This window comes from Bombyx mandarina, chromosome 12, assembly GCF_030267445.1.
Source record: "Bombyx mandarina strain Sakado chromosome 12, ASM3026744v2".
Classification (NCBI taxonomy): domain Eukaryota; kingdom Metazoa; phylum Arthropoda; class Insecta; order Lepidoptera; family Bombycidae; genus Bombyx; species Bombyx mandarina.
The window spans coordinates 16836878-16859816 of NC_143219.1; the positions used below are offsets into that span (position 1 = coordinate 16836878).

At 43.6% G+C, this 22939-nt stretch overlaps 2 protein-coding genes across 4 annotated transcripts; one reads left to right on the top strand and one right to left on the bottom strand.

Annotated features, from left to right (window-relative positions):
* Positions 1-7344: 7344 nt before the first annotated feature.
* On the bottom strand, positions 7345-14927 carry grp (serine/threonine-protein kinase grp). 2 transcript variants are annotated; one of them, XM_089732170.1, is made up of 7 exons: positions 14643-14927; positions 14244-14403; positions 12995-13197; positions 10405-10734; positions 9194-9268; positions 9017-9160; positions 7345-7984 (listed from the first exon to the last, which is right to left on the bottom strand). In XM_089732170.1, the coding sequence occupies exons 2-7, from the start codon at positions 14303-14305 to the stop codon at positions 7461-7463; spliced, it is 1338 nt and encodes a 445-aa protein (XP_089588296.1). In that variant the 5' UTR covers positions 14306-14403; positions 14643-14927; the 3' UTR covers positions 7345-7460. The 2 variants fall into 2 exon arrangements, with proteins under 2 accessions (XP_089588296.1, XP_089588295.1); XM_089732169.1 differs by having other exon boundaries at positions 9017-9268.
* A 4029-nt stretch (positions 14928-18956) lies between these two features.
* Mlc-c (Myosin light chain cytoplasmic) lies at positions 18957-22277 on the top strand. Of its 2 annotated transcripts, XM_028186582.2 has the most exons (5): positions 18957-19132; positions 19206-19233; positions 19639-19820; positions 21527-21673; positions 21764-22277. In XM_028186582.2, exons 1-5 carry the CDS (start codon positions 19130-19132, stop codon positions 21845-21847), a joined length of 444 nt encoding a protein of 147 aa, XP_028042383.1. In that variant the 5' UTR covers positions 18957-19129; the 3' UTR covers positions 21848-22277. The 2 variants fall into 2 exon arrangements, with proteins under 2 accessions (XP_028042383.1, XP_028042382.1); XM_028186581.2 differs by lacking the exons at positions 18957-19132; positions 19206-19233 and adding an exon at positions 19424-19549.
* The last annotated feature ends 662 nt before the right edge of the window (positions 22278-22939 follow it).

Genomic DNA, 22939 nt, shown 5'->3' on the forward strand with positions numbered 1-22939 from the left:
AAGGATCAGACGTCCGGTGCATTCGTATGTGTTCGAATTTTTGTAATAAAATGAGTAATTAACAAAATTAAAGATTGTTCAAGATTGACTTCCACGGTGAAGGCACAACATCGTGTGATAAAAATTAACCCCCCAAAATTATAATTTGAGTTATTACTGGTGGTACGTCTTGAGTCCGCGCGGGTAGGTACCACCGCCCTGCCTATTTCTGCTGTGAAGCAGTAATAAGTTTCAGTTTGAAGGGTGGGGCAGCCGTTGTAACTATACTGAGGCCTTAGAACTCATATCTCAAGGTAGGTAGCGGCATTTACATTGCAGTGTTCTTAGTGCGAGTTGTTTTAAAGTTCTCGATAACGTAAAAGTTAGCTCATATTAGTAGGTATGGAATGGGATCGTTTGCCTGTTTGCCGCTAAGGGGCGCTGTTTCAACTGCATGCAAAGTTGAGTTAACTTTTGTACTATCGAGAACATTAAAAAACTATATATTTTTTTTATTGCCCTTGTAGGCAGACGAGCATACGGGCCACCCGATGGTGAGTGGTTACCGTCGCCCATGGACTTCAGCAATTCCAGGGGCAGAACCAAGCCGCTGCCTACCGCTTAATACTTTCCACAAGCCTCTTTTAAAGAAGGACATGTCATAGCGCTCGGGAAACACCGCGGAGGGGAGCTCATTCCATAGCCGGATGGTACGTGGCAAAAAATACCTCTGGAAACGCACTGTCGATGACCGCAGTGGCTCCAGGTAGTATGAATGAACTCTACTCCGGTGGCGGGTGGTGCGATGGTAAAAACGAGATGCCGGTATCATCTCGAACAATTCCTCAGAGCATTCCCCATGGAACGTTCGGTACAAAATACAGAGGGATCCGAAGTCCCTCCGCAGACCCAAAGGTTCCAAACGATCCGCGAGAATGGGATTATCGACGATCCGAACGCCCTCCTCTGTATGGAGTCAAATGGAAGAAGCTGGTATTTGGGAGCCCCGGCCCAGAGATGGGAGCAGTACTCCACGCGAGGCCGGACTTGTGCTTTATAAAACAAAAGTCTTTGTCCAGGCGTGAAATACCGCTTTGCTCTGTTGAGGACTCCCAGCATTTTGGACGCCAACTTAGCTTTGCCTTCCAAATTACTCCGAAATTGAACATCACTCGAAATGTCGACCCAAGTATCCCGATACTCTCGGAAGGTTGCAGGGATACTCCTTGGAATTGCGGCGCCATGACAAAGGGGTCCTTCTTCGCAGTGAACGCGCAAACTTGTGTCTTCAACGGGTTGAATTGAACTAAGTTTGATTCACCCCACTCAGAGACTCACCCCAGAGAGTTCTCCACTTCAGACACAAGTTTTGATCGTTTCTCTTGCACCACGCTCCGAGAAAGACCCTGATGACCGATATATCGCGCATTCCTCGTGCTATCGTCCGCATAGCAATGCATGCCATCAATAGACAGCATGTCATTGATATACAGGATGAAAAGCGTGGGGGAGAGCACCGAACCTTGTGGAACACCAGCATTAATGGTCATGGTATCAGAACAGTCACCGTCTACAACGACCGTGATGCTCCGCCCATCCAGAAAGTTAGCGATCCACTTGCAGAGATCCTCGGGGATTCCGTAAGATGGTAGCTTCGACAGAAGCGCCCTATGCCAGACCCTGTCGAAGGCCTACGCGATATCAAGGCTCACAGCAAGAGCCTCGCCTTTGCTCTCCAAGGCTTCAGCCCACCTGTGAGTAAGGTATACAAGAAGATCGCCAGCTGAACGACTGTGACGGAAATCGTACTGTCGGTAATTGATCAGCTGGCGATCTTCAAGATACTTCAGGAGTTGTGTATTTATTATTCGCTCCATCACCTTGGAAAGCAAGGAAGTTATCGCGATAGGCCTATAGCTCGATGGGTCCGACCGGTCACCCTTCTTGGGGATAGGGTGGACGTGGGCGGTCTTCCGTGAAGACGGAACCCTGTTAGTGCAATAAGAGAGGCGTTACAAACGCGTTAACGCAGGCGTCAGCTCAGGGGCGCACTTTTTCAGAACCACTGCGGAGATGCCATCTGGCCCACTCGACTTATGGGCGTCCAGGAGTCGGAGCTCCCGCCTGACTGCACACTGTGTGAAGCAGATTTCCGGCAGGATGTTCGGTGGTGTGGCACCCCTGTCGTCCACAGTCGAGTTCGAGGCGAAGAATTTGAACAGAAGGTCAGCCTTCTCTTTCGCACTGTGGGCCAGAGTGTAATCGGACTTGCGCAGTGGTGGGAGACTAAACCTGCAAAAGTTTCCTTCTGCAGCTTTGGCGAGCGCCCAAAAAGCACGGCTCCCAGAGGGATAGCTCGCCAACTCTAGCAACGTGCTCCGAGTTCGCCTTGGCAATTACATTTTTTTTTTTTTATTGCCCTTGTAGGCAGACGAGCATACGGCCCACCTGATGGTGAGTGGTTACCGTCGCCCATGGACTTCAGCAATGCCAGGGGCAGAGCCAAGCCGCTGCCTACCGCTTAATACTCTCCACAAGCGTCGTTTGAAGAAGGACATGTCATAGCGCTCGGGAAACACCGTGGAGGGGAGCTCATTCAATAGCCGGATGGTATGTGGCAAAAAAGACCTCTGGAAACGCACTGTGGATGACCGCAGTGGCTCCAGGTAGTATGGATGAACTCTACTCCGGTGGCGGGCGGTGCGACGGTAAAAACGAGATGCCGGTATCATCTCGAACAATTCCTCAGAGCACTCCCCATGGAACATACGGTACAAAATACAGAGGGAACCGAAGTCCCTCCGCAGACCCAGAGGTTCCAAACGATCCGTGAGAATGGGATTATCGACAATCCGAACGGCCCTCCTCTGTATGGAGTCAAATGGAAGAAGCTGGTATTTGGGAGCCCCGGCCCAGAGATGGGAGCAGTACTCCACGCGAGGCCGGACTTGTGCTTTATAAAGCAAAAAACTTCTTGTAGGACCTGGAAGCGGCGTTATATTTCCGCCTTTCCTCTGAGATGTTAGGATCCCGACGCCTCCTGGCATCATCCCATGCCACGTATGCGGACAGCTTGAGGTGTGCAGCATCCCTGCTGGCATTGTTATACCAGGGTCTGCCGCGACCCCCAACGGGCACTTCAGAAGAGGGAATAAGCAATTCCATCACCTGGAGCACCACGTCTTTAAGACGGTCCGCACAGACGTTAGGATCAGCAGAAGAAAAGCAGAACCGCCCCCATGGGTAGGATGCGTAAAATTCACGCAATCCATCCCGATCTGCTGACATATACCGCCAAACTCTTCGATACCCGGTCGTCGTTCGACGACCAGGACGAGAGAGTGGTACGGCAGCACGGATAAGACAGTGATCAGACGATCCAATCGGAGCGTCGACCACCACACTTTATCCGGCCGGATCCGTGGTCAGCAGAAGGTCCAACAGAGAAGGCTCGTGCCCATCGATATCTGGGACACGGGTGGGCTGTGTCACCAGCTGGGAGAAGCCGTAGGCCAAGGCGAAATCGTAGGCAGTCCGACCCGGGAGGTCAATGGTTCTGGACCCCAACCACTCTTGGTGGTGAGCGTTAGTCTCCAAGATCCACCACCTCCTACTATGCACTAAGCACACTGATGTATATAGGCTCCGGCAACCACTTACTACTCGGTGGACCGTGAGCGCCACGTTGATCTGCTAGTTGTCATTACCTTCCATACTCCCATAGCAACAGTAAATAAGACTCACTTTTCCAATGTTTTTTTTTAAAGGATCACTGGTGGCCCGGAGGCCTTTCCAGTTTCACCAAGACAGGTGGGCGAGCAATAGCTCAGCCAGGGGGATGGGATTGGCTAACAGCTGCCTGAGCGCCTCCGAAGGAGACCTATCTTCTCAAGAGTAGCTGCTTCGCGAATGAATCTACGAGTACTACCGCACTGGAATCGCGACCCGCTGAGAAGATCTGGCGAGAAACTCAGCGAGCCGATGCATGGGTTAGGTTGCGCGTCGAACTCTTTGTCGAGTTCAAGGAGTACGGTTACCGGGTCCCTAAGACTGCTCCTAGTGTTAGAGCTGAAGGCGTCTAATGCAAGAGTTATTGTATCTGATGGATCCGTAAGGACGTGTCTAGGGCGTCGACGGTGACTGGCTCCTGCGTGCTCAGGATTTAGGGAGTAGTCAACGGTGGCAACGATAAGCCGATTATCATGACGCATTTGTTTTGTGCGACAATTGTCACTCATATTTACACAAAGGATGAACACTAAAAAGGAAGCTTTTATAGAAAATCCAAAAAATTTAGAAAACAAATTTGAGATTTGTGAGGTGCGGGGCGTCAATAGTGTTACGCGCTGGGCTTCGCGATAAATAAAAATTTCACCGAAGTACGGATTAAAACACTATTTAACACTTAGAACACTTACAGAGCACTTTACAATTCGTAACTAGCTTCTTCCGCTTCGTTTCAGGTGATCCGTTTAGTTTCGTTTCGAGTAGTTCCGATTACTAACTGACTTCGTGCTTTTTTTTTTTTTTCCTACCTAAGCTGAGAGCTATGAGAGGCTATTTCAGCGTAACTCTAACTTTAGTAGGTGAGCTCACGGGGCTCAAACCTGATGACGTTGCTAACACGAACCCTAGCAAGAGCCGTGCTTCGCAGAATCTACCACCGGATCGGAAACGCGACCCACTGAGAAGATCCGGCGAGAAACTTAGTGGGCTGTGTCTGAGAGTTAATTTACTCGTCGAGCCCTTCGTCGCAAGCGACGGGTTCGACGAGAACGGTGACCGGTGCTTGAAGTACCTAGAAGCACCGTTAGTGGATCGGGAGGATCCGAGATGACGTGTTTTGGGCGACGTCGACTGCTTTCCATTCTGTCCGCAGGATCGGGAATGTAGTTACCGGCGGCCACGATGAGAGGGTTCTCGTGTCGTGCCGCTTTATCGAAGTGGTGACTTCGTGTCATCTCTGCAACGATTTTATAGTCGATACGACATCTCGAATTATCAGAACATTCCTGAACGGTCGTGTAGTTTCGACACGTGTTTACGCTATTTGATAATAGATGGCGCTGTACTTAGCGTTCTCGATCTTCCTAGACCTTTCGATGTTCGTTTCTGCTATTTGCCGATAGATTGCGTTGATCTTACCAACGTAGCAATAGTTTAAATATCTTATTGACAGACATGATAATATCATAGTATTTTATTAATATCTTAAAAAGCACCTCACGTTTATTTTAACAATAATATTATTTTTTATTTTCTAGCTGGATTTTCTATAAAAACATGTTTTTTAGTTTTTTTTTTTAAAACTATTATTTATTTTTCATTTTATAGTTTAAGTAGCATTATGTATCATAGCCGGTCATCGTTCTCGTCGAACCCGTCGCTTGTGACGAAGGGTTTGACGAGAAAACTAACCCACAGACACAGCCCACTGAGTTTCTCGCTGGATCTTCTCAATGGGTCGCGTTTCCGATCCGGTGGTAGATTCTGCGGAGCATGGCTCTTGCTAGGGTTTGTGTTAGCAACATCGTCAGGTTTGAGCCCCGTGAGCTCACCTACTAGTTAAGGTTACGCTGAAATAGCCTCTCAAGGATAACTTAGGTAGGAAAAAAAAGTAGGTATCATAGATTATTCATTCATGTTCAGTATTCTGTGTAACTTTTCATTATGGCAAATAAAACAGTTTCCAAATTTGCTAAGTAAAAAAAAGAAGGCGCCCAAATGAATTTGTTATTTCGACTGCCGAAAGTAAATAACGGGTCTGTTTGAAATACGTATTGAACTCGGTCTTTGATAAGTATTGCAAATTTCGAGTTAATCTGACGTTTTGAAGGGGGTCAAAATTATGTTTAAAGATTCTGTTACCTTACACATGACGCTAAAAAGCGTGCTAAAAGACGTCATTTCTTTCGATTGTTGCACTTTCAATCAGAATGGAATAGAACACTTCAGAAATTTTCACTTCGACCCGGAAATGAACCCTCGATGAAATGAAACATGTATAATTTCTGCTCGCGATAGAAAGAGAGAGAAATACCCATGAAGGTTCCTGGGAGCGTGGCGCGAACAGCACTTCCATGAACCCGACGGTGGGACGTCCCCGCAACATCCTGCTGCAAGTCGTCGTGGCCTAACGGATAAGACGTCCGATGCATTCGTGTTGAGCGATGCACCGATGTTCGAATCTCAGGCGGGTGTCAATTTTTGTAATGAAATACGTACTCAACAAATGTTCACGATTGACTTCCACGGTGAAGGAATAACATCGTGTAATAAAAATCAAACCCGCAAAATTATAATTTGCGTAATTACTGGTGGTAGGACCTCTTGTGAGTCCGCGCGGGTAGGTACCACCACCCTGCCTATTTCTGCCGTGAAGCAGTAATGCGTTTCGGTTTGAAGGGTGGGGCAGCCGTTGTAACTATACTTGAGACCTTAGAACTGATATCTCAAGGTGGGTGGCGTATTTACGTTGTAGATGTCTATGGGCTCCAGTAACCACTTAACACCAGGTGGGCTGTGAGCTCGTCCACCCATCTAAGCAATAAAAAAATAAAAAAATAAAAGTTTGTACCAGAGCCCCGATGAAACTTGAAGGTCGTATCACTTACCTTGGATCGAAGTTTCGATTACGTGGTCTATACGTTGACATAAAAATATTTTTCAATCCAATTTCAGGAGTATGAACCCCCAAAGTGGCTTGGCATGACCTTCCCTCCACGTTTCCTTGGCGCTGTGAAATGTCTTTCTTCCAACGATGTTTAAGGCGCCCCCGGGGGCGGGCAGCCGCTTGGCGTTGACCCTGGTATTGACACCGTCCATAAACGACGATGACTACTTACCCTCTGATGGGCACATCTTCGTCTGCCCAAGAAAGCAATCCAAAATAAAAAAGAATGAGAGTTTACGCTAAGTTAAATTACTAAACACGCTAAGTTTCTCAACATAATCAGTAAGGTTATACTAGTTCGGTAGATGTGGTCGTCGCGGCGACGAGTTCCCCGAGCGGGCCCCGGAAGGACGCCTCTACAGTCACTCCGTCGAAACGTAGCTGAACCAAGGATTCTTTGTAATTATAATTAACGCTCAGGGCCGAGTCAGCCGCCCCGCAGCGCGACGGGCCTCATGTATAGCACTGAATATAGTGGCGCAGCGCCGGCTCTTCAGGTGAACTCGCGGTCTTGAGTGCATGTACATGTTTTAAATCTTTCCTACTACAAACAGTTAAAACAATATCGTCCAGCACGTGTCTGTGTACAAACGTGCGAGTGCGCGGCGCGACCCGGTGCGGGCGACGCAACGCGCCATTAGCACGATCCGTATGGAGCTCGTTTACGGAGTGATCATTTAATGAAAACGACGTTTATTCAACATCTATCTTTATTATAAAAAAATCAATGTACTGAAATATCACAAATATAAAACTTTGCAAGGCACAGAATTTTTGGTTCAAATCACAACTGACGCACACATCAGGTTCAATCTGCGGGCCCCGGGGCCGCGTCCTGCAGCATGGGCTCGGCGAGCGGCAGCGCGGGCCCCAGCGCGGGCGCGGGCGCGGCCAGCGGCTGCAGCGCCGCGCGGAGCCGCAGGAAGCAGCGCTTGAACTGCAGCCCGCATCCTCGCGACCGGCGGAACTCCAGCACGGCGCGCGCCTCGTGGCCCGGCGGCAGCGGCGCGGCCCACGCGCGCACGCGCAGCTCGGCGGCCGCCAGCACGCGCACGCGCACGTGCAGCGCCCGCACCGCCAGCCCCGCCGCCCGCGCCGCCTCCTCCAGCGCCGCCAGCGCCTCGCGCGCGCCGCAGCGCAGCCACACGCGCGTCCGGCGCCGCACCAGCCGCTGCGACACGGCCGCCTCCACCACGAGCTCGTCGGCGTGCGCGGGCTGCGAGTGCCACAGCAGCGCCTCCATGTCGTCCTGCGACAGCTCGTCGGGCGAGGCGGGCCCCGGGCCGCAGGACGGCTGCGAGCACCACGCGCGAGGTTCCTCCCTCAAAGGTCCTGAGAAACCAGCCCCGCTTACTATCCGGAAACTGCCCGGGATTACTTTATGGTCCTAAGAATCAGTACCCCCCGGTGTCGAACGATCTCCTCCCGTACGGCGGCAGTGGCGTTGAGACGGCGCGACGCGATGCTTTGGTAATCTAGCTTTATGAACGGAATGATGTCACGGAGCTAAATCGCCAAAGCGTCGCAGCGCGCCCGACGGCGAATGCGGCAGGCGCGGCGGGTGCGGCAGGCGCGGCGGGTGCGGCAGGCGCGGCGGGTGCGGCGAGTGCGGCGGACGTGTCGGCGGAGGCCGCGCTGAGGCACGAGGCGGCTCTGAGACCGGCACCACTCAGAGTCACCTAGTACCTGAGGCGGCCGCCCGCCTCCGTCTCCCGCGGCGACGAGTTCCACACAGCAAAACGATTAAATAACAGTAAGTAGTAACGTCTACTGCGATTACTTGTAATATGAACTCAAGTAAATAGAATTTAGTCAATGTCCTAGTTTCTAATTTGTTTGTTACCCAATCATAGGTTCAGAACTCCATTGTGGAACCTTATGAGTAACTACCGGTGGAGCCGCCGTGCCTTACTCTGCGTCTCAAAAACACTCAATTGTTAAACATAAGGTCGCGCCACCTGTCGGAAGATGTCATTGTCACAAAACATTCTCAGATCGCACAGACAGCGCGTATAAATACCGATTAAAGGAATATGACACATTCATGTATTAGATTCATATAGCACTAGACGAGCCGGACTGGGCGGGATCCAGAATGATGAAACATGTTCAGTTGTCCCGGGGTACAGTTGCTCGTGTGACACTGCGCCCAGCGACTACCAGTCGACAGTAGATACTTTACTACAGCACCACTAACAGGTACAACCGCATGTGTTGATGTTACCCAGACTATAACACTATCTTTGAACAAAATTTACTTTTCATCTAACCTATTTAGCCATTTATGTATAATTGAGTAAAAACAAATTTTCAAATTTATATGTAGTTGCGCATTACTACCGTTAGACGGAGGTGGGTACCGACCTGAGGTGCGGTCCGTGGTCCAGGGGTGCGCGAGCACGTCGGCCAGAGCGGGGCGCCGCGCGGGGTCGGGGTGCAGTGCCGCACGCAGTAGCGACGCGCACCGCAGCGGCAGCTTGTGCCACGGCGCGCCCGCCCTCGCCGAGTCCGCCGCGCCCGCCCTCGCCGAGTCCGCCGCGCCCGCCCCGTCCGCCGCGCCCGCCACCCACGCCGCGTACCGCGCGTCCGAATGCGACGCACGCTCCCACGGCAATTCTGTATACGTCATTTAACGATAACGTCATCATCCCGTTCTATAATCTCCCTCAACCAGACGTTAATTGATACATATTACAAATAGTGTTATCGCACAATAATACAAAATAGTTTACGAACATGAGGACACGATTCTTGAGCGGGTAATTAACATGTAGCTCCAGGGGTACCGCCTTAACGATGACCAGCTGATTGGCGATGGGGAAGGATTCTTTTTAATATGGCGCCGAAATTCCACTGCATATTCCCTAAAACCTTCAGAACCTCTTGGGGATTCTAGGGATCGACTTTTCGAGCGGTGGTCAATATTGGAATCAGTCGAGAGTAAAGCCAAGTTAGTATCTAAAACGTACAGCGAAGCCGTACGTCACGTCTGGACAAAGACTTGTGCTTTACACAGCAGCAGTGCGGGCTCGCGCAGGGCGCTGCTCCCGGCATTCTTCATTACTGAAGGTCGTGTCCCTGAAACCTGACCGGGGCTTGTCTCGTGAGCTGTTTCCGCTCCAGCCGGTCCTCAGCTTCCCGAATGGCGGTTGCGACTGGCAGCACAGTTAGGGCGGTTATTTAATGACACCAGCGGCTAGGTGATCGGCTGCGGGGTCTCTTTCCTTCTAGTTGGCCCGTCACAATCACTTTGTCCAAGCTATCTGACTGTCGGCGGACAATGTGACCGAAGTAGCTGAGGATCCTCTGGTAACAGATTGTTGAGAGCCTGACTCGGATGCGAAGTTGATCTAGAATAGATTTGTCCTCTTGACTGTCCACGGAATTCGGAGCATTCGTCTCCAACAACACATTTCAAATGCGTTTATTTTCTTGCGCTCGGATGCCCTAATTGCCCAACTAAACATGAGGAGACACTACTCTGTTCTAGTTTTAAAAAGACAACAAACACGTGTTAATCAACTGATACAGGTTTTCTTATTCAATAGCTATAAATTTCTTCCAACTTACCACACGAGCGCACGACGAAGTCGCCGGGCCGGGCGTCGACTGATACGTCACGAGCCGTAACTTCGGTACCATAACTTTAGGGCCGCGCACGCCTACAGCTAGGATACCAAAGAGACGGCCCGCGACCCTCGGCGCGCTGCTGCGGGGGGCGGGGGTGAGGGCGGGGCGGGGCGGGTACGTACCGCCGGCGAGCATGGCGACGAGCACGACGGCGGCGGACCACAGGTCGGCGGGCGCGGCGCGGTAGGGGCGCTGGGCGGCCGACAGCACCTCGGGCGCGGCGTAGGGCGGGGTGCCGCACACGCGGGACAGCATGCGCTCGCGGCCGCCGTGCCGGAACACGGTGGCCAGGCCAAAGTCGGAGATCTTGACGCGGTCGTGGTGGTCGAGCAGCAGGTTCTCGGGCTTGATGTCGCGGTGCGCCACGCCGCGCGCGTGCAGGTACTCCAGGCCGCTCAGCGTCTCGCGCCAGTAGCGCCGAGCAGTGTCGCTGTCCATGCCTACGTCGGGCTCTGTCGACCGGGCAGATCGTGTTTATAATTTTGACAATGAAAGTCTTCATCCCTTAAGCAATTTTTTTTTTGAATATTCAAATATTCAAAAGATAATATGTCTTGATTAATGATTTATTCGAGCATCACCTACCTAGTACTGGCATTGGATTCAGATTGAAAACATTAAAAAAAAGGGTGCGTGTACTTATGTACGCGTGTAAGAAGTTATACTTTATTTATAAATTTATTTCTATTTTTTTTATTTAAATTATAATCAATTTGAAAAAAAAAACGATTAAACAACATCCTCAAACACGCATATTGGACATCCTTTTTCTTGACATCGTATAAATTCGGTAATTCTCGGTACGGTTCGGAAAGTTCACCTGCGGCTATATTCAGACTCGCCAAGTTACGTCGGTCGTATTGTAATGAGCGATTTAGTGGGCAACTTCATTCTGTTAATTTTGTGTCACGGTGCGCGCGCATCGTAAAATTTCACTCTCATCAATTTTTCATAACGCGCCTGAAGAAGTATAACTTCAAAAATAAAGAAAATCGAAGCTTTCTTCAAAATCCAAGGAATGCAATTTCTTCTGTTTCTGTTATTTTATATTATACATGTTCACTTATGATAGAATTTCGAGACAATTACTGATTTGTCATTATGAAATTATTATTTCGACAATACTGATTTGTCATTATGAAAAATATAAATACATATATCATAGGTCAAAAAGATATTTTGTGTGTGTTTATTTACAAATTCTGGGTAATTTGTATCGTAGTTGTGTAGGACGAAAGCGAAATATGGGCAGTACAGAATTAAAGTTTTTCTATCAGCAAAAACCAGACCGAAAAGAATTTACACAAATCTGAAACAGCTCTATAGACCGGGGGTCTACTTGCATTTTAAATATTTTAATATATATGTGCCACTTTGTAGGTAGAGTATCCCATATAATCCCATTAGTTAAGAATTGTTGGTTTTCAGATGTTAACCTAAGACTACCGAAAGAATTCCGAACGCTCTATTTGTCGAGTGGCATGTGTCTGCCATGTGTTTGTGGTAGGTAATCCAGTTTACATTACCAGTGATCAATCACAAAGGTTCGATTTTAATACATTTCAATGGAAAATGTCAAACAAGGACACAATTCATTTGGTCTCTTCATTAAGCTTGCGTGGGCAATCTTCAAGGCAATTTTCTGTATATGGAGACTCATTCCAATGGGTTCAAACTGCTTTATGGTCCGCCTCTAGCTATTCAGATGTGTTGTAACGACTAATATGCCCTCTTTACATCAAAATTTTCAACTGCGATCACTTAAATCATTTTGTGGTACTTACTCTTATAGACACTGTGTCCATTACGTACATTTGTTGTTTTTTTTTGCAGCTTGTGTCGTATCATTCTCTATCAAAATTTTGTAATCGATTTTAGAGAATGCTCATATCAAATATTATCATGTGCTCTCTTGAACTTACAAAAGCGACAGCATTTAACTTATCCAATGGATTGTTATATTATGCTAGTAGAGGTGCGGGAGCCTACCAATCCAATACAATACTCATATTCATATCAACATATATTATTATTAATATTGTTATTCAGTTAAATACGACATGTTGTAAAATTTTAATTACAATTGTTTTTATTTTTAAAAATGGGTTTTCTACATATTGTTGAGATACCAATATTTCAAGTTAGTGGCACCCGGTCCCAGCTGCTGTGACTCGCTAATCATATCAAAAATAAAACTTTTTAAACTACCCGCATACCTTTCAGGCCTTTGTGGTACTGTAATACCCCTTACTGGGGTTTTGTCATAATCAAATGAATCTCTTAGAAATACAGAGCACAAACATAATGTGAACATTCTCATTTTTATTTACATGCATATTTTGATGGGTAAAAGTATTTTTAATGTAGGAAACTACAAAAGCTTAAAATAATATGTAAACATTAACAATATATATAATGATTATAGAATGTGATAATAAAAACAACTGCAATAGATAGTCATACTTTCTTTTAATTTGTATTTCATAAAAAGTCACATGAAAGTGACATTTGCTCAGTTTTAATTTATTCAAACAAATAGACTGGCATCTAGTAAATTATAATTTTGATCAATCTTGAGTTAAAAGAAACAGGTCGCAAAAAATGCACAATAAGCTGATCGAATGCGTCAACGGCCTGTGTAGAGTAAAAAACGCGGTCACGTTCTGCCGAGCCGGCTGAGGCGAAGGGGGTCGGGGGGGGAGAGGCACTCACCGATTCTGTCGAAGAGCTCGCCGCCCTGCGCGTACTCCAGGAACACGTAGTGATGTTGCAGATGCGTGCGCTCGCCCAAGCAGCGCAGCACGTGGGGGTGCCGCAGCGCGCGCTGCAGGGCTGCCTCCCGCGCGCCGCCCGAGCCCTGGGCCGCCTTCACCGCCACCGCCGCGCCCGACGCGCCGTGCACCAGCAGCCGAACCCTAACCCGTCCTTTGTTCATTATTCAACTACTCATTGAAGTCCAACTTATTTATCAAATCCATATAACTTCACTACCACCTCTTTAGTAGGTACTTAGCTGTGCCATTAATATTGTTGATCTGGGTGAATGATATCCTGATCCTGTGAAGATGTAGCCTATGATAACCAATGCTCATGATCTACACTGCATCTTTAAGCTAAGCACACTTGCTATTGAAAGCAATAAAATACTGGAGGTAACAGAACACTACTGCACTGTCTATAGATATATATATATATATATATAAGAATGCGATCTTACTGTGAAGGATACATTAGATTCGACATGGACTTTGAGCTTATATAATAAGGTAAGGTATGCCCTAGAAGTCATTTTAAGTTTGTGGCCTAAAGTTGGATTTTAGCATCCAATGGGCTACATGATTTTCTATCAAACTAAATAAATATAAACTAAATATATAGAAGTGTTACATATCAAAGTATTAATAATTTTAGGCTCAATTTCAATTTTCTTTTTTTTATGAAGTGATCAGTTTTTCATTTTCATTTTTTGAATTTTTCTTTTCAGTTTCTTCTCAATCTTCAGGTACTTAGCTTATTTTTCCATTACAGTGGGAAAAGTAATATCCTCCTGACAATATTATAATTTATCAGTTTCTATCAAAGATTGTAGTTTACGAGACTGACTAAGGTCTTCAGACAACAATGTCTCACCAAACATTCATCTTGTGGTGACTGGGATTCAGTAAATGAATAACACAATAAAGAACATCAGCACCTCCAAATGCTTATAAAGACTGTATAAAACTGTCAACACAGTGACTATAAAAAATATTGTTAATTGCTAAGTATTTTGTAGTGAATTTAAATCAGGATTATCTAAACTATTTTGTTATTTATTGCACATACACCCTTATATAAAAGTAATACTTTTCTGGTTCTGGTCTTATACTGTATATACTCAAATCAGCTGATACTGAGCTGTCGTGATCGTGAGTGGTTAAGATGAATCCAGCATCTAGATAGCGGATAGATGAGAACTCACTCTCCATAGGCGCCTTCACCAAGCACCTGCGCGACAACCCAGCCTTCGACGAACTCAGTCATTGGTTGGGAGCACCGCGTTGCCGGAACAAGGAAACAGTTCTCTCGACCACGCCACCAACTCTTCTCATTCGGTATTTTTGTATTTTCCACACGTGTTACTGTTTAATACGAAGAAATTTAAGTTTAAAGCGATTATTTAATCTGTCAAATGTGTTACATTTTATGTAAATTCAACGATAAAACTGCCAAATGGCGGAAGGCACGTGGATGTGCCGAACAAAGCAAATTGATTACGCCGATACAATACTTGGTCACCGGCAAATTACGTCGTGCTACCATGACATGTAATATTTTGGCTGAACGGCAAGTGTTAAAAATAAAATTGAACAATACTAACCTCATCTGTGATCGATGAATCGAATTTAGCCATCTTTTTCTAGGAACCGCTGACATCGAATGCTACGCTGGGAACTGCTATTAAACGTACGGCTATTTTATGATCGCCTGATCCTTAAGCTTATGGAATAGTACGAGTAAACATTAAGTAACTGACATCAGTTTTTTGCAATTTAACCGGCATACATGTGACGACGGCGGCAATTCTGACTTTCGCCATTTTTCTGTTCAACAAGATCAATGATGGCTGCCGCGAACGGAATAATGGTTAATATTGGCTGACGAGGCGTTCGTTCTGAAACAAAACTGTCAAACGTCATTATTTTAGTAGTAGTAGTTTTATTTTTCCAAATAGAAAGGTAAAGGTATCACACCATACAGCCTAATCTTTTGTAATCTATTTTTTTTATGAAATATGATATTATGAAATGAAATTAAACTGATTAATATGAAACATGGCATGACATGAAGTGAAATGAATTGAAATGAGATGAAATGAAATCATATGGGATATTTTTATGAATGAAATGAAATGAATGGGGTGAAATGAAATGAAGAATTTGAGACACTAATCAACTGGGATGAAATTAAATGAAATGGGATGAAATTTAATCTCAGTAAAATGGTGGTCGTTTACTGAGATTTTTTCAGTGGACTTTGTGGAGGATCCAGAGAAGTTATCCAAGGGCTTTGTTTCATTTTCCCACATTAGTGCACTTTCACAGATACCAAACCGTTAATAAACCACCGTTCTTACACATTTAAACCTGAAGAAACACTAAATGGACAAAATAAACCTCGCGTTCCCGAGGTCCACCTATATCTTTCAGTTTCAGTTTTATATTTCCACAGATCATAAACATATTATGAATGGTGGCCAATTTTCAACGAAAGCTTGATAGTTAGCATAAACGCACTATTTCAAATTTGTGTTACCTTTCGTCAAATATATTGTTAAAATTTATAAGTTTAGTATATATATACATTAAAATTGAGAAACCGTGTTTTAAAGAATTATTGGTGTATTGATAATTAGCCACATGTCTAATAGGTAATGTTATGGCTATGAATAGTAACTTCTTGCCTTTATCGATATACAGCTGGTAGGTAGATAGCCAAGCCCTGATAGCCAAGAGCTAGATCAAAATATTTTTTTCTTTTTTATCGTATATTCAAGTGTTGGAATAATAATACTTCCATAATTTAATTTACGAGTATTTCCATGTAATTTTGTTAGTAATGATGTTACAAATCGTGAAATATCCACAAATTCTTATGTAAGTGCTATAATTTAAAGTTAAAGTTTTACTTTGAGTGCGACTAACGGCTCCACAGCTGACTTTAGATTTTACTTAACTTTTATTTCTTAGGTCCTTTCTGTGTAATTATAGAACTGTAAATCTATGAAGTTTTAATAGAACAATCTTATTATAAACTACACTACATATTACTTTAACAGGTTCATTTCGCCAGTGCTGCGAAAGATTTAGTCTTTGGAAGTATACAAACTTAATCTGAATTTGTAATGTTTTTGAACGACTGAAAAATTACAAAAGTGCCTTGCTACTGTTTTTCCTATAAATGGTAGAGATAAGGAGTAAGGAGCACCATCTTGTATAGGGGACAAGTTGAAAAATGTCCACCTGTAAACAGCAAATTATTGTTGGAAGAAACACCGGCATAGCGCTAGAGTAGGAAGTGGAAATATTTTTAAAGCAGTTTCAAACAGAATGAAGTGTGCTGGAATGTATTGAAGTGAAATTTCACAGAAAAGGAGGGCCGGATTGTCGATAATCCTGTTCTCACGGATCGTTTGGAACCTCTGGGTTCTGGGGAGAGACCTCAGGTTTTCTTTGTATTTAATACGGTATGTTCCATGGGTATTGCTCTGTGAAATTGTTTCAGATGATCCCATCATCCCGTTTTTACTATCACACCGGTCGTCACTGGAATAGTGTTCATCCATACTACCTAGAACCACTGCGTTTATCCAAAGTGCGTTTCTAAAGATCTTTTTTGTCACATCCCATCTGGCTTTGGAATGTGCTCACCTGCACGCTGTTTCCCGAGCGCTATGATGTCCTTTTTCAAACGAGGCTTGTGGATAGTACTTAACGGTAGGCAGCAGCTTGGTTCTGCCCTTGGCATTGGTGACGTTCACGGGCGACGGTAACCACTCGCCATCAGGTGGGCTATATGCTCGTCAGCCTACAAGGGCAATAAAAAAAGGTAGTCTAAGGCGCTATTTTAAAAAGCTTTGTTCCTATGGTGCTACCTTAATTGGCTCCCTTTCAACGGACATTTTTTAATGCAGTGAGATGTTGTTCCTTACTTCACTCTTCACTCAGTTCACTCACTCTGTTTAAAGCTGCTATATTCATACCATTTCCACTTCCTACACTAGCGCTATTTCAGTGAATTTTTGAACTTAAATTTGCTGTTTACAGGGGGACACTTTTTCAACTACCAGCGCCTCGTTTTTACCATCGCACCGCCCGCCACCGGAGTAGAGTTCATCCATACTACCTGGAGCCACTGCGGTCATCCACAGTGCGTTTCCAGAGATCTTTTTTGCCACGTACCATCCGGCTATGGAATGAGCTCCCCTCCACGGTGTTTCCCGGGCGCTATGACATGTCCATGTGTCTTCAAACGAGGCTTGTGGAGAGTATTAAGTGGTAGGCAGCAGCTTGGCTCTGCCCTGGCATTGCTGAAGTCCATGGGCGACGGTAACCACTCACCATCAGGTGGGCCGTATGCTCGTCTGCCTACAAAGGCAATAAAAAAAAATAAAAAAAGAACTTGTTCCTTACACCGGTCACTCACATGCGCACGAATACGCAAACCCACAAGTGTAGGACGACATTTGCGAATGATTATGCAAAGTTTTCGCTGCATTCGTGGTTTTCCAAGCTGTGTCGGTTTTTTAACAGACATCAAAGCGCGCGAACCTCGAACCTTCGCGTAGTCTCCCACACATTCGCTTGCCCAGTTGCGCCGACGATTGCGAAGGTAACGGACGTATACTATACGCCATTTTCATAGTTCGTGACGTCTACTGTGTAGCGTATCTTCATCAAAAGAAATCCCATAAAAACAGCATGGCTGTTAATGATGTCTGGGAAAGAATTAAAAACTCTTTTTCTCTTCAATGTTCTATTGACGAATTAAAAAGGAGGAGAAATTCGTGAGACATTCGTAAACAAGTGTAGGAGGAAGCTCAAACGGGTTCGCAAATTGAGTATGCGAACCCATTTGCACAGCCGCTAGGTTTGCGAATGAATGTTTGACGGCCCTTCACATGCGCGCAAATATTCGTACAAATATTCGTACAATGTACGAATATTTGCGTCAGTGGCCGGCATTAGACAAGAGTGCGCTCCTTAGTTTTATCCTTCATGACACCAAATTGACGAACTTAGGTTCTCTAGTGATGCGATTTCTAACGAAAACCATTTCCGTTATTAATAATATAGTATAGAGAGTATAATTTATTATAACAGAGGAATAAAATTTTGATAGTCCTTATAAATATATATATTAGGATACCTAGCGTTATTGTACCTCATTGCCTTTTGTTCATAAAATGTTGGTCTGAGATAATATTTTTAAAAGCTACTACTATGTACTAAGCTAAAAAAATACTTTCTTGTCTAGTTTTGTGTCTAAGGACTATGTGTGACCATCGATTTTCACAGGCTAATTTGAAAAGATCTTCAAAAATCCAACAAAAATGACAAAGTGTGTTGGGATAAAAATAGGAACGTAGAAGACGAAAAGAATCGCTAGATTTGAATCGATTTTTTTTGTAAACGTTCATTTCATATTAACATTTTTGGTGAATACTATATCAATATATCCGTGTAGCGTGAAAGAAAAAAATAGCATTCAAAAACAATACTAAAGAAATACCAATTACATAACAGACTTTTTTATTATTTCAAACTAATAATCATCTGAACTTAAGAATAACGATAATTTATTTATTGTTTCAAAATAAAATACCTTTAGTTTTCGTTTATTATTCTAACAAAATTGCAATTCACGATCAAGGACGATTGACTTCCGTCACGAAAACTGTAAAGTCTTGTATCCTAATATAATAACATTAAAAAACGCGAGAACGCCGTAGGAGTAATTTTAATTAAGTCTACGCCTCGAGAAATCTGATATGAAGGAATCTATAATAAAATATTTGTATTACCGTATATACCTTCTCGATACTTGAATTTTAACCGATAAATCGAAACATGACATTTAGCTTAAAAAGATCGATTTATCGTATTTTTTTTCTACGTTCCTAGTGCTGCGTTGCGCATGTGTTTATGTCTGTGGTCCATCATCGTTGACATAGATAATGCACTTAAATTAAATTAAATAATCGTCGACATCATAAAAAAAAAACCTATATTTTGTTACTCTTCGATAAGTCGCAGCCTTTAAATATACCTATTTCATTACCTTCAATTTCATTTGTAGATTAATAATATGGTAAGTAGGTAAATGTCACGATTGTTCCATTCCTTTGAATGTTTTTCAATAACCAGTGAAAATATGTTTTCAGGCTGGATATTCAGAGGATCAATTGGCAGGTGGGTCACTATTTGCACTCCGCAATTAGTTTAAATGAATAGTGAAAAACGAGAAACAGAGGTGGTGAACCGTGCTTTGTGTATGTGTCAGTGTAGAACAGCAACCGCGGAGGGCGTGGTTCCGTGACTCACGTCAATCAACATCCTTACAAAAACCGGCGGTCGCTGCAAGCGCCCTACTTACCTTATAAGGTTTTGTGTTTAACAGCTAGCAGGTGTTCACTGAGGTAACCTTCGCTACGGCAGTATAGTTTCGCGCGTCGCATAATGTTCATGTACGAGGCACCTTCTAAACTTAAACTCACATCAGTTGATGGTATAAATATATATAAACATCTGTAACGCAGTCCCTTAGCCCTTGTTAGTATTACTTTCAAATAAAGTTTTTTTATTGTTTGGTTTTAGAATTTCAAGAAGCCTTCCAGCTCTTCGATTCTCGTGGAGATGGAAAGATACATGTGGCTCAGATCGGAGATGCGTTAAGAGCTTTAGGACAAAATCCTACAGAGTCAGATGTGAAAAAATGTACTCTTCATCTTAAACCTGATGAAAGGATATCTTTTGAGGTGTTTCTGCCAATTTACCAGGTACATATATGAACAAAGCTAAGTATTTACCTAATATAAGGCTGTATTCAAAATGTTGTTAGTTTTGATACTTTAAAACATATAAAGTATATTTCACAAAGAATCTGAAAAGTAATGGCAAATTCGTTTTTTCCAACCATAAGTTGTTTTTGTAACCATATTGTTTGTTCACCTAATATAATTCTAAAGTTTGTTCTCTTCTCTTTTTGTTGGTTCTGCATTGTAGGAAAATGAGTTTTAGGAGTCCTCTGGTAAAACATACTTGTATGACCCTTGAAAATATGTTATGTACTAATGATTCACATTTGACATTTCTCATTATTTCTATACTTTTCAGTCAAACAAATATCATAAAATTATTTAATTTTATAACAGCACCATTGACACAATGTGTAAAGATACAGCAATTTAATTATGAACTATACAAATTATAATAAATTTCATAGTACAGAAGTAGTATACAAATGTCACCTTACGAGTACTGTGTTATAGGGATTACTGTAAGTTCATAGACTAGTTGTTTGTAACATTTGTCTTCATAAGTTCATATTATACTAAAATGCTATATCACAGAAAACTTAAGAAATAATATTTTTCGTAAAGACAATTACAGTGCTATATGCTATGCTAAATTAGATAATTATCTAAAAACAACAATTGTTGGCCATCTGCACCTGCCCTAATGAATATGATCCTCATTATACTCACATTGAATGATGCCAATGATTATGCCAGATCCCCACTCAGAGCATTTTCATGACAAAATAAATAACAATGTGCATTATTTATTTACTTACATAATTACTGCTTCACACTTCCACCCAGACAATTTTTAAGCAATGTTGTTCTCTATTAAACTACTACTGAGACTTTCAGTTGCTTCTTTAAAGACCGTAAACCTTAAAATGCTTAATTGGGAGTAGTGTTTTATAAAAAAATGTAATGATACAGATATTGTTAATGTATTTAAATATATGTATGTACATTCTGTACCATGTTGTGCTACAGTAAAATGTTAATTTTTTTTATTTGCTTAGATGGGTGGACGAGCTCACAGCCCACCTGGTGTTAAGTGGTTACTGGAGCCCATAGACATCCACAACGTAAATGCGCCACCCACCTTGAGATATAAGTTCTAAGAGTTCTGGTAAAGTTAACATTGTTATTTGTATTTTGACATTCAACAAGTGTGTCATACTGACATCTAAGTTGAAATAAATGATTTTGAATTTGAATTTGAATTAAGGTCTCAGTATAGTTACAACGGCTGCCCCACCCTTCAAACCGAAACGCATTACTCCATCAACGCAGAAATAGGCAGGGCGGTGGTACCCACCCGCGCGGACTCACAAGAGGTCCTACTACCAGTAATTACGCAAATTATAATTTTGCGGGTTTCATTTTTAATTACACGATGTTATTCCTTCACCGTGGAAGTCAATCGTGAACATTTGTTGAGTACGTATTTCATTAGAAAAATTGGTACCCGCCTGAGATTCGAACATCGGTGCATCGCTCAACACGAATGCATCGGAAGACCTATCCGTTAGGCCACGACGACTTCTAAAATAGTAATAAAATTGCTAGTAATAAAATTACTAAATTTCAATCCAGTCCAGTTTTTGAAATATTTTATAAGAAATTACACAATGTACCAAGATTATTTTGAACTGTAAATAATTTCCTTTCTGTTTCTGTGATTGTAGGCCATATCGAAAGCACGCAGTGGCGACACTGCTAATGACTTTATTGAGGGTCTGCGCCATTTTGACAAAGATGGCAATGGGTTCATCTCTTCTGCGGAACTGCGACACCTGCTCTCTACTCTCGGAGAGAAGCTCAGTGATGATGAGGTTATTTCTTACATACTTGAATCATTGAACAATCTACTGATTTGTATAAATATAATATGATCTAAAAGGCTTACATATTTATTTTTGCAGGTAGAGCAACTCCTGCAGGGACAAGAAGACTCTCAGGGAAATATCAACTATGAGAACTTTGTTCACCTCATCATGCAGGGCTGAGTTCTAGGTCATCATCTGCTGCAGCACTTTTATCCGTAAACTAACCAAGTCTGTAACCATACAGTTAGAGCCATAATGAGACACTGTTAACAAGAATTCATTAAAATATACTTAAACATTCTTATTTGGCTACATAAATGTAAATCACTATAGTGAACAAATATAAGTAAGTGATAGTAGAATATTAAGAATATCTCAGAAATTTGTAAGCGCTGTGTGAACCACAACTAGACTTGTATGCATTTATCAATTAGGTGTAGGTTATGTGATTCATTCTTGAATGTTATTCCATTAGTTTAGTGCTGCAATGGCAGTGTGAATCCCAAAATAAGCCTTTTTATTGTTTAAGATTTTATGATAAAATTATAATCTATTTATAATTGTATAAAGACAAAAAGCAAAACGTAATAATTAAATATACTACACAGCATTATTACTTTTAATGAGGATCTCAATTTGGAGATATTTTCCTTTCGTAGGCCACACAGCGGCTACCAGCACTGGCCGGTGCTGGCCGCGCTAGTACTCGTCGAAGCCGGCGAAGGGCTCGTCGAGTAAATGAACCCACAGACACACTCCACTAAATTTCTCGCCGGATCTTCTCAGTGGGTCGCATTTCCGATCCAGTGGTAGATTCTGCGAAGCACTGCTGTTGCTAGGTTTCGTGTTAGCAACATCGTCAGGTATAAGCCCCGTCAGGTGGACAAGGTGGATGGCGCACTTACGTCGTAGATGTCTATGGGCTCCAGTAACCACGTAACACCAGGTGGGCTGTGAGCTCGTCCACCCATCTAAGCAATAAATAAAAAAGTTCACCCACTAGCCCGGTGACGCTAATATGGTCTCTCTAGACCATCAGCTTAGGTAGGAAAAAAAAACTTCCCCCGTCTCATCCCCCCCCCTCCCCTTCCTTCCCCATACCTCAGAAGGTGACTAGCGCTTCCGCGCGCACTATAGCAACAACGTCGGGTTTGAGACCCGGGAGCCCACCTACTAGTTACGGCTATGTTGAAATGGTCTCTCAAGAAAATCAGCTTTGGTAGGGAAAAATATAAATAATAGGTGTCCCTTTCAAACCTTCAAACGAGAATA